Below are 12822 nucleotides of genomic sequence, written 5' to 3' on the forward strand. Positions count from 1 at the left end.
CTTTGTTAGAAACTCGAAAACAGCAACACAAGAAGAATCAAAAACTGTTAAAAGGTGAAGATCCTGAGCCTATGGTTAGTGTGCCTAAGTCTAATGTGTCCTACCTGGCTCTCCTGGCTTGGTCGGACAGTGAGGGCCGTCATGCCACGCGCTCGAGACGATCACATAGTCATCCTTCATCCCTTTATTGGATTTGGGGAGGCAGGAAATGAGCCTAACAATGTCGGACTGGAATTTTAAATAATATCCCGCCCCTTGCTGGCTGTGGAACTCGTACATGTGCACCACGTCGAGCCAAGTGAGTCCCAATCCTAGGTGACGGTTAAGGTCCTCAATTGCTCCTAAGATCCTAAACATATTAGGCGCGCACTGCCAAGGGGTAATCCTATCGTTTCGAAGGTAGCTAGTAGTGATAGGGCCCATAGGAATTGTCATTCCCCCTTCTAGGAAGGCGATAACAGGAATCACGACTTCTCCCGTTTTCCGATCAGTTAGTATTTTCTCTGGAGGGCAATACCTCACACCCACATTTGGAGGTATGCGGTATGTAGCCCTAAACTTCTCCAACTGGGCAGGACTGTCTACCAAATACTAGAGTTTACCCATCACTCTTTAACGAAAAAATGGAAGTACGATGTAGCAGTGAGGAAATGGTCGCTCAAAGGGAAAAAAGGACAGCCGAAGAGAAAACTGAAGGATTGAGATGGTGAAAACTTACAGGAATTGAACTAGAGACCGATCTTTGAACTCGCAGAAGGATTCTTGAAAAATCAGTGATTGGAAGAGCTCAGAGCGTTTGTGTGCTTGTTCTTGTGGGATGGTTTGAGAGTTGCAAAGTAAGGAAGAAATGTCTACCTCTGAGATTTTATACGAGGTCAAATGAAGGGGCAGAAGTTATTTCGCCCAAATCCCGAGGAAGAGCCTCGTCCATTGGATCAATAGCCCACCGTTGGATGCAAAGGACAAAACGCCACCTGGAGTAATTAATACAGCGCTTTGGGAATACGAAAAACAACGGCAGCAATGATGGAACGCGCGCATCTATACCTACACATGTGCCAGGTCGAATTTTTGTCTGTTTTCAAGCTTTTACTCCGTGACAAGTCAAAATCCCATTTTTTTCTCTTTGAATGCGAGGGAAAAATTAAGATTTTGAGGGGCTATTGTGGGGGGGTAAAAACCCAGAGTTACTTAATGGGTCTGGGGCACCATGTTGAGGAGTATTATATTTTCGAAGAGCAATAATTGGTTGGGACAGTCCATCTGAAGGTAGGAAGCCCAGAAGTAGAGGGGGAGTACCGTCCGAAGAGGTCACTACTGGCCCGAAGATGTCTTACTCCTCGGTCACAAATAGCCTTGATCAATCAGACGTATGGAAGGTCCAAATGATCTTCCTAGCAATCCCAATAATAATGATAAGTTCTGGGTAGGTCTGGAGATGATCAGAACGAAGAAATATCTGGAAGAAAAGCTGCTACCACCGTATTTAATGCACTGTAACAGCTTTTCTGGCCGCATTTATGTGGAGAAGACTCCTGAACAGTGTAATCTTAGCTGCCGCCACTCACAAAGAACTAAAGTAGACACATGACGTGACATGTACTTAAGTAGATACATAGATGAAGAACATGTGGACAATGGAGATGATGGGAAATGGTGCTATATAAAAAAGAAGGGTCCATGATAAGGAGGAGGAAGAGAAAGAAAAGCCTTACTGTAGCTCTGAACGTTGTAATTACTGTTCACTCAATAAAACATCTCTTCGGACATTCACTCATGGAGTTGTTCAAGCATTATTTCATATTATCACCATCTTAAGTACCTTAGCCAACCATTGTTTAATTCATAACCTGCCCAGTTCTTTCGCCCACTCTCTACAAATTCATTGTCCTGAGTTCGTTGGGCCTTTAACCCATACCTTTTGGGCTTGGGCAACGAAAAATGACCCTACAATATGCATACAACAAAAATAAAGCAACAACTAATATTAAGGTTGATTTGAATTCCCATCTTAATTAAATAATGCTACAAACACAATATTGGATGAACGATTGCTTAGTTATGTATATTTAGAAGATGTAACTTATAGCATTGATAATGAAACTATTATGTAATAAATTCAAAATATAAAAACTCGTAGAATGAAATTATAAAAATTTATGTATTTGCATGCATATTTTGTGAGGTCGATATATTCAACTTTTTTAATTAATTAATTTTTTTTATAATTTAAGTTTCTTAGTGACTATCCTAAAAATATTTCCTAAAACTGCCACTAAGAAGTTAGATTTAATAAATTTTTACTAAAATTTCAAAAATACTCCTATAAATTTAGCTATTTATTTTAAAATAAAGGTCTAATAATAATGTTGTCATAAAATAATTTTATTTATTTTCTTTTATGTTACTTCCAAACAATAATACTTAAATATAAACCATTTCATTACATTCTTTTATAATCATTCTATTTTTATTTTTTTATTTTTAATAAGCCTTCGAACGAAGTCTAAAAAAAAATCACTCATCTTCCAAGAAGTCAGTTTAGTTCACGTCGGTGGACAAAAAAGTACAAACCAATTAGCAGGGTGGCAAGAGAACTTAAGGAAATATTAACACATAATTTTTTTTTTTTTTTTAATGGTGGAAAATATTAACACATAATAGAGTCACTTTTGGGTGAACAGAGTCACTTTTGGGTGGACATAGCCAACTTAATTGACAACAATAGATGTGAATGGACATTTATTTCCAATGGCAGTCGTTCTTATGTCGACATTTTGTTAACACTTTTTTGACGCTTTGAAGGAATATAGATTTATTTTTTCCAAAGAGATCATCATTAGTACTATCTCCATATCCCATCCAAAAAAAATAAAATAAAATAAAATAGTATTATCTCCATAATTTTAGTATTTGTCAGTACATCAAAATTCAAAATTCAATTTCTTGGCTACCTTTAATTAAAAAAAAAAAAAACATTTAGAAATTACAAATCTACTACTTGAATGACAAATTTGCTACTTAATTCTGAAGAAAAATGTTATATTTACAATATTTTTACAATTAATTTTATATAACAGATTGTTATAAATTATTATTAATGAAATAAAAAAATAAATTTAATAATAAATTTAAATTAATAATAATTAATCACTTTTATCATTTATTATCTTTCTCGAGATGAATGAGCTCATTATTTCTTGACCATTAACAATCTTATTAGCAGAAACTAATAACATTACTTTATGAATTTTCTTTTCCCAATGCTATGAGAAGTCAACAAACTAAACAGAACAAAGACAAAGCAGCCTAGTCAAATTTTGGGACCTCAAATCGTTCTTTTCTTTTCAAGGAACTGTTTTTTTATTATACACATTCTCTGATTCACACTCGCACACAAACCCTCACACCCTTTCATTCTCTCTCTAATCCCTTCACACAATGGCCAAGCTTCAACTTCTTCTCCTCACACTCGTTTCCGTTTTCCTCCTACTCCCTTCCTCAGCTTTTGGAGATTGCACATGTGACACCGAGGATGAAGGACGTGACAAAACCCAAGCTCTCAAATATAAACTAGCTGCTATTGCTTCCATTCTTGTAGCGGGTGCAATTGGGGTTTGTATTCCAATACTTGGAAGGACCATACCAGCTTTGCGACCCGAGAAGGACATCTTCTTCTTCATCAAGGCCTTTGCTGCCGGCGTGATATTATCGACCGGGTTCATCCATGTTCTCCCGGATGCTTTCGAGAGCTTGACATCGCCGTGTCTGAGTGATAGCCCGTGGCAGGATTTTCCATTCACGGGGTTCGTGGCGATGGTATCCGCCATCGGGACTTTGATGGTTGATGCCTTTGCCACTTCGTATTATAGAAAGTCTCACTCCAACCAGGCTGCTCTAAATGGGGCTGGAGATGTGGAGATGGAAGGAGGGCATGAGGGCCACTTACACGTTCACACACATGCTACTCATGGTCATGCTCATGGTTCCACTTCCTTTGTTGATAACTCGGCTTCACCAGACCTTATTCGGCATCGCGTTATATCACAGGTGATTCGATTCTCCCTGTTTTTGGCTGATTTGTTATAATTTTGGTTAACCCATATATTCTCTGTAATGAATTATTCATGCCATCAACTTCTCATCACATAGAGGGGAAATCACCTGTGCTACAGATATTGTGGGTCAGATTTATTCTTTATTTTTTTAATTTGTTCTTATTTTATTAGTTTTACGAGAGAAACTGTGTTCTGTGATTAGATTGCGTTTTGTATTTTGTTAATACTGTGTTTTTGGTGTCTTTGTAGCCGACTAGCCATTGAGGATGAGATAAATGCGGAAATTTTAATTTACTGTGCTAAATTCTTTATTCGGATTTATTTCAAGTGTGGACTATTTTAAGTGAGAAAAATAGTTTAGAGTTGCTAGAGTGTTCTCTAGATCAAGGGAACTACTGGAGCATCTTCAAAAAATATTTGGAAAAGTTTTGCTTTTAGAGAATATGTTGGAGCTGATGTTTTGGGTTTGTTTTCCAAAAAATGACTTTGGCTAATCTATTGGAGATGCATTTATCATTTTATTCTATTAAATATTGATTTTGATCATGGAAGAATTAGTGTTTAATTATGCTTCTGATTACATTATAGGTTTTAGAGTTGGGGATTGTGGTACATTCAGTCATAATTGGAATTTCTCTGGGTGCTTCTGAGAGTCCCAAAACAATAAGGCCACTTGTAGCTGCGCTGACCTTTCATCAATTTTTTGAGGGCATGGGACTTGGTGGATGTATCTCTCAGGTAATATAATAGTGTATATATACCAATCATTCCTTTCCTAATTATATAACTTAATCTAATTATTCGCTTTAAAGAAACAAATTTTCAGTTTGGTTATTGGTTTTTGTTGACTTTCATCCAACTTTTGAATAACATTGAATAAGTTCGTTTGTCCAAGTTTTCAGCTCATATTTGGCAAGAAGTATTTTACAAGTGTCTTGCAAAATGCCTTACTTTGATTTTACATGACTCTTGCTTAAAAAAAAAAAAATTCACACGACTTTAGTACTAAGTCTATTTTATTTTTATAAGTATTGAATAAGTAATGATAGGGATGTATTTTATCAATTATATGATCAGTTTCATTGACAATTTTTAAGAAGTTGATTTTATCTTTGATCAAATTAGACTTTAGGAGTCCATGTTATATAAATTCAAATGTTGATAATGAATGATGAAGACCGATCATGATTTCCTTAGTTGAAAATTATTAGCTATCCAACCTAAACAGAAATTATGTCCACAACAAACTATCAATATTGCACGTAATCTGTGAACATTCTAAAAATATTATTTAGCTTGTTAATCTATTAATTGCACTATTAATGACTGCATTAGTGGAATCTTTTGAAGAAAAGAGTACTATGGTAGTTGGTGTATTAAATTAATCCGTATAACATGCATGTCCTTTTACTCGTGTGCATTTATAGGCAAAATTTCAGAACAGAGCTGTTGTAGTTATGGCAACGTTCTTCTCTCTTACAACCCCAGTTGGGATTGCAATTGGAATAGGAATATCTAGTGTTTACAATGAGAACAGCCCCAATGCTCTAATTTTTGAAGGGATTTTTAATGCGGCATCGGCTGGGATCTTAATCTATATGGCACTTGTAGATCTTCTAGCGGCTGATTTTATGAATCCAAGGGTGCAAACCAATGCAAGGCTTCAAATAGGAGTAAACGTATCACTTCTTCTAGGGGCTGGTCTTATGTCTCTCTTGGCCAAATGGGCCTGACCTTGCAATATTTTGTGGAATATTTCTCTCTATTTTAGGTTTTTTGTTGTGGTACAGTAAAAATGACACATACATATGCAACAGTTCGATTGAACCTGAACATTCCCCCATCGGGAAGTGCCAGAGGTACACCCAGGTCTTTGCTTCTCTTTTTGCTGCGCATCCCGAAATGGCATAGTATAATTATACTCATTTTACCTATGAAATATAGGGCAATTTGGTAAGGGATTTTAATAACGTTGTTGTTGTTGTTGTTGTAGTATTGTGGAAATATGTGTGGATAAAAAAAGGTGTAAAAATACGAATAATGTTGTTTAAATACTGAAAAATATTGTTTAAACAACAGCAGCAAGCACTCCCACACTATTTAAGATTCGTCAAATTGGAGTAAAATTTATATCTCAGATAATTAAAAAAAAAAGAATAGTTAAAACTTAAAAGTTGGTTGAAATTTTGAATTTAACTAAACAAAATTAGAATGGCTGAAAATACTGAATAATATATTTTTGAAATTTCAAGAACAAAACTGAACTTCTTGAAATTTCAAGCACTAAAATTAAAGTTATACCAAATTGAACTCCAAAGATTCAAATTACTTGCAATGTGACCCAATGCGGCTGAATTGTCAACCAAAGAAGCCTGATCAAGCATGAGCTGCATGTGTATGAACGTGTTAAATGACTTTCCCTCCTTCTCCATATCTCCAATCCCATGTTGAGCGCCTTGCGGAGGTGAGGTTCTTTGTAATACGAAGTTGCAAAGACATCTACTATCGAAGTTCTAATTGCGGACGCCATTGCTAAAAATGTAATAGTTGAAAAAAAGAAAAAAAGGAAAAAAGAGAGAGAGAGATTTTAAAGGTGGGGTATTGAAGTAAATCTCTTTGTGGGGTTAATTTTATAGTTAATATTATTAAGGGAGGGTAGTGGGCCTTTTTGTGATTTTGTACTGGATTGCTTCCTGTTGTACTGAGGTCCAAGTGTTCTGAATAAGAGAGTTGGGACCCGTTCAATTGCAATTCACCTTGGTCCGACCTGTGCACAAGTTATGCCCTGTTTACCGAAACTTTGGTTACATACCCATGGCAGACGAAGCTGTTACAAGAGGGTTACGACAAACACATACAATATAAGGCAATATGCTACCCATTAAATAGAATAAATTAGGAATTCTTAAACAAAGTAGGAAAAAGAACGGTATAAGAGACACGTTATAAGTAAGATTACAAAGGCGAGAAAGGAAATAATCTTGATAAACGGTGAAATCAAAAGGAAAATGTTAGTCTGCCGTATTCAATTGTGCTTCAGGACTAAGGCCAAGGAGGGGACCACTCTCTCAATGTGGATAACCTCGTCTGCTACAAAAATTATCTACTTTGAGGGAACGGCCTTAAATGGCTTGTGCCCAAATAAATCATTTATCCTTAATAGAGGGCAGGCTTTTAGAGGGAGAAAATGGATTAGCCTATTGGTGCATGCCTGCCATTCTACACTCTTTGTTTTTTTCTTCATGATTCTCTTTTTCTTCTCTATTTTTGTTATTTTTGATTCTTTCTCTCTTCCTTTCTTTCTTTCTCAGTGCTTACCCATGTAGTGATGTTGTGATTCTCTCCTAGTGGTTACTATTGCCGTGATGATGATACTATGCACGGCAAGGGTCCTTTATATACTGCTTGTTATGATTAGCTTTTACCATTTTAGCCTTTAACTACTTTTGTCTGGTTTGGGTGTCCTTGCCGACCACCACTGGTTTGTCAGCTATCCTGCCATCACTATTTACCTGTGCTAGCTGCGCCACTCCCTATCACCAGACAAAGAAGATTATTTTAGTTGCTTGCTCACCATGGCATTCTTATCCACCATAGCGTGGGTGTTCTTTCTCTATCCTTCATGGCATGCACCTAGTGTTTCAAACTCATCCTTATTTCTTTTGGATGGTAAGTCATCTCAACAGGACATTACCCCTAAAAGAATCTGAGCAAGAACCCCAGAATAGGTTTTCCTTTCTCCCTATCGCCAGACCATAACCCCTCTTACCTTTAACCCATGACCTACCTCTCCTATATTGGCTGGGTATAGGCTGGTAGTGTCTGGGTTTTACACGTGCTCCAATTTTGTGTACGTCCAAAACTTGTCCGTTACTCATGCATTTGCTGTGATTTGGAGGCTCGTCTGTGCATTCTACCGCTCATCTTTGACCTTTTTTGGCATGGACTATTTTTTGATTTCTTATTCCTTATGGCTAGCTGCTCTCAAGGGCTAGGCCTTGTTTAATTGTGGGCTTTTCTTTTTTCAGCCTACTCCTTTGCTCCTTCTGTTGTCTTGCTATCATTCCTACCCTACTACTTTGCTATTTCTGTTGTGGTGTTATTTGACCCTAGCTCGCTAGGCCTTTTTTAGGCCTGCTGCATATTCCTTTCTCAATTGGCTATAATGACCCAGTATGGTCATTGGATCTATACATATGCTACTTTAGGCTTTCTTGACCCATTACATTGCTTGTGGGTTTCTTTGTCCCATTCCTTTCCTTTTTGTGCATCCTTGGCCCATTTTCTTTCTTTGGGCATTCTTGACCCATTTTCTAATTCTGCATTCTCATAGGTTTTTACTAACTTTTTTGGGTTTCTCTGGCCCAATTACCTTATCCTTCATCCTTGGGGCTCATGAACTTTCCATCAACCCCTTACTTTCTTATTTCATTACTTCGAGTTTGCTGTGACCCATTCTTACTTTTTTACATCACATAATACCCATGAGTTTACTACTCTCTCAGGGCTCCTTTAGGCTCATTTGCTTTCCTCAAAACCCATTTATTTACTTTATGGGCCTATGATCCATTATTTCTGCTATTCGGGCTTAATGGTTTTTCTGTTAATCCACTAACTCTTCTCTACCCATATTGTTAGCTTCTTCCTACTACTAGGCTTCCAAAATGAGCATCAATAGGAAGTTTTTAGAAAATTATGTTAAAACCATAGTTATATATAAGCTAATTAATTCAGCGTATAACTACTCAGAATATTCAATAAAAAAAGACTAGCGACGTACTTGAGGTAAAAGTTAAGAACTCTCATCCTTCATCAAGTCTAAACTTTATATGAAATTAGAATATTTTTATGCAGGTATTTTTGGCCAATAGTGAGACTATCTAAATATCCAATGAGTTAATCAATGAAGGGTTTAGATTTATATTTTTTGTATTTTGAATGCTAAGCTGTGTCTATCTCAAAAATTTAAGGCCCATTAGGTAATATTATTCTAATAATATTGTTTGTATTTTTTAAAAATATGTATTGATGCAAAAATATGTAAAAACACATATAATATTATTTAAACACTAAAAACTATTATTTAAATAACAGTAATAAATTATTTAAATAACAGTAACGAATGACCCTAATCTTTTTTATGCCCTTTATTGCGTTAACTACGATAAAAATTACAGATGACTATGTTTGTGTCAAGATTTGCTGTGCTTGGTGTCAAAAAAGTCTAGTAGCTCGTGTGGGTTTGAAGTCTGACAAGTCATCAATTAAAAATATATATATAGAAAAAAGAGTGGTGTATATGTAAGTGTCGAGTGCTTTGATTTTTTTACGATACAGTACTTGTTTGTCCTCATCTCGAGAGAAATAACCGTGGCAGGGAAAAAAAATCGGTTTGTCCAGTGGAATGGAATATTTCGGTACCGGCCGATTTCGGCGTATCGTTTTAGGTTGTTTCGGGGTTCTTAAAAAATAATTTATATATATTTATATATATTCTTGTTGAACATAAAATTGTCAATTCTAATAAATAAATAACTAAATATCAAATAATACAAATCATTTAGTCTTAACTCTTAAGTCTTAAACATCAACATAACATCAATTTAACATCACACAATAAGAAGATTTACAAGACAATAACTAAATATCCAAAAATACAATATTTACTCCTCCTTCTTATCATCATCCATGAGAGAATGATCAAATTCATAATCAAAAGAACTCCCAAGAAGAACTACTAGCACTCATTGGACCTTTATTCTCTTTTTTTTTTTTTTTTTAATAATAGGCCAAATCTGGTACCGGCCGAAATTTGCATCTCGACCGGAATTGACCGGAATAACCGGAATGGCCCGGAATGGCCCGGAATTTGACCCGAGGTGAAACGTGGGTATTCCGGTACTGGTTTGCATACCGGTACGAAAAATTCCGGCCATTCCGATCAGAATGGAACGGAATCAATAACAATGGTTTGTCCTCGTCTCGAGAGAACTAATGGTGGCAGGGAAAAAAAAAAAAAAAAAAATACACGTATAGAGGAAGAAAGATGGATCCAGCTGGTTGTCCTTTACGAATTGACTTTTGACCCTATATGTGTTATGTATTCTATAGATTTCTAGGGAACTATTAGCGGCAGAAACTTATCAAAAAAAAATATATATATATATATATATAATATATTATTAGTAGCAGAGAGTAAAAATAATAATAATATTATGACTATGCGGATTTTTGATGTCTGAAGCAGTGGACTATTTGTGAAGCTCGGTGACGAGATAGAATTTAAATATATAAATGAATGATGGTTCTAAAATATACTATAAAGGTTTATTTGGATATAACTTATTTTACTAAAATTAAAAATTAAAAATTAAAAATATTGTAACAAAATAATTTTTAAATGTGTGAATAGTGCCGTAAGACCCATTTTTAATGAAAAAATTGCTGAAAAGTGAAGTTTGTAGGTCATGTGAATAGTACATAGGACCCAAAACTGATGAAAAGTGGCTAAAAAGTTAGAAATATACTACTACTCTTCATGAACATTAACCGTTCGTCTTCTTGAAACGCGTGCTACAGCAAAAAGGAAAAAAAAAAAAAAAAACGCAGGAAACGCTAGATGTAGTAAACGCAACGTGTATCCAAACAAATACTAAGTCTCCTGTGATACTATTTTTTTCATTTACTAGGAGAATTAATAATGAAAAATTATTGGGTATTTTTAACAGTTTCTTTTCTGGCTGAGTATTGTTATAAGTTTTTCTTAAATTATTTAATTATTGAGTAAATAGTACCTAAACAAAATTTTTAGGTGGTATCAAAGAATTTGAGAAGAAGTGTTAGGGAAAAATTCTTTTGTGATAAGCTAGTTGAGGTAAGTAATCTTATCATAATTTGTTTTATTTTGCTTATACTACTTTATTTTAGCTACTAAATATTGTCTTACAATTGTTACAATTTTATTTGATTCTTTTAGCTACATTGATTTAAAGTAAGGAATAAATATTTGTCATTAATATATTTGGTAATTGACTATATGATTTTATATATGTATTTGAATGAGATATATTTTTGTTTGAACTATGATTTTGGACAATCTGACTATGTTTTGACTTTGATGCCTAGTCAATGGGGGTTATTTCATTGGTAACGAAACTAGTTCTATATGGGTATCACGAGCTTATTGTGTTTTTGGACCCAACTAATAAGGGATATACGTTAGCTTGGAACTAGTTTCATATGAATCTGATGCCCAGTTACGAGGATATAGCGTGACCATAATCATAAAAGATTGTTAAGAATATGAATTATGTTTGAGCATTTGATCTGTTTTGAGTCCTTGAAATTGCTTACGTGTTTTTGGAAATTATTGTAAATTATAACTTTTGATATATGGCAAACTGATTATTTTGTAATCCATCTATGATATATTTATCAGATTAAAATATTCGATTTATGTATAACTTATTATTTTATCTATTTGCTTGATAGAACTTATTAGGACTTTGGTTATCTACTGAGTTGTTAACTCACCCCCTCCCCCCCCTCTTCCCCTCTAGTTTCAGATTATGAAGAATAGCAAGTTTTGAGACTTTTGTTGAAGGTTTATGCTTGAAAGGAGATTATGAATTTTTGAAATAAGATGATCTTGTAATAATTATTATATCTTTTGTTTAACAGTCTTGAGGTTTGGATTGTTGTTACTATTGGTATTTTGGAGATCTTTTGACGATTGCATTATTGAGGATGATTGTGGATTTATTGATGAAATTTTCTTTGAGGATAATTTTGAGTTGCTCAAATGCCTTGCATATTTGTAGAGTGAAAACTTTATAAGAATGCGGCTGTTGCCATGTGTCTATCTGTATTGTTGGGTTTGGAGTGTGACAAAAAGCCTTAGAAAATTTCCACACTGGTTCTCACTAAGACAAAAACGACATCAAGCTCTTGAGGAATGAACCTGGTTAATGATATCACACCAACAACAAAAGGCATTGATTGTAATTAAGATGTCCTTGCGATGAAAAGTTGGTATAGTCTGAGAGATTGGTCCCAATTCACCAGGTTACTGGTCCAACTGACTGGACGGATCGATGGAGCATGTGGAGGGCATAATGTTTAATTGTTTTTTTCTCCCTCTAAGGGTCTGTTTGAATATAGCTGAAAGCTGAAAACTAAAACTAAAAACTGAAAAATATTGTAGCAAAATAATTTTTAAATATGTAAATAGTACCGCAAGACCCATTTTTAATGAAAAGTTATTAAAAAGTGAAATTTATGGACTTATAAATAGTGCACATTATGCACTGTTCATGGAAAAAGTCAAATATTTTGACTTACAAGGATTAAAAAAAAAAAAAAAAAGCACCATATTGGCCAATACATAGGAGGTGCAGTTTCCCATTTCCTGATTATTTTATCAATATGGCTCATGGTGGGAACATGGCTTTTTGCTCCTTTCCTCTTCAATCCATCAGGGTTTGAGTGGTAAAAAATTGTTGATGATTGGGCAGATTGGAATAAATGGATAAGTAACAAGGAGTGATAGGTGTACCTCCAGAAAAAGTTGGAATCTTGGTGGGAAAATGAACATGAATATCTCCGTTATTCAGGAAGATTGGTGTTATTGTTGAGATATTGTTAGCATTGCTCTTTTTCATCTATCAGTATGGCTTCTATACCATTTAGACATTACCAAGAAAACCAAAAGCTTTCGGGTAATACTACGTTTTTCTTCAACAATAATATCAAAAAGAGTACTCAT

At 34.9% G+C, this 12822-nt stretch overlaps 1 protein-coding gene across 1 annotated transcript; it reads left to right on the forward strand.

The window, feature by feature from the left end:
• Positions 1-3321: 3321 nt before the first annotated feature.
• LOC111992025 (zinc transporter 8) lies at positions 3322-6028 on the forward strand. The gene is made up of 3 exons (XM_024023830.2): positions 3322-4050; positions 4647-4796; positions 5486-6028. Exons 1-3 carry the CDS (start codon positions 3442-3444, stop codon positions 5789-5791), a joined length of 1065 nt encoding a protein of 354 aa, XP_023879598.1. The 5' UTR covers positions 3322-3441; the 3' UTR covers positions 5792-6028.
• Positions 6029-12822: the final 6794 nt, after the last annotated feature.

This window comes from Quercus suber, unplaced genomic scaffold, assembly GCF_002906115.3.
Source record: "Quercus suber isolate HL8 unplaced genomic scaffold, Cork oak 2.0 scaffold_370, whole genome shotgun sequence".
In the NCBI taxonomy this organism is placed as follows: Eukaryota; Viridiplantae; Streptophyta; class Magnoliopsida; order Fagales; family Fagaceae; genus Quercus; species Quercus suber.

Coding starts and splice junctions, on each gene's coding strand:
- LOC111992025 (XM_024023830.2), top strand. CDS start 3,442: ATGGCCAAGCTTCAACTTCTTCTCCTCACACTCGTTTCCGTTTTCCTC. Junction 4,051..4,646: donor GGCATCGCGTTATATCACAG/GTGATTCGATTC, acceptor ATTACATTATAG/GTTTTAGAGTTGGGGATTGT. Junction 4,797..5,485: donor TTGGTGGATGTATCTCTCAG/GTAATATAATAG, acceptor GTGCATTTATAG/GCAAAATTTCAGAACAGAGC.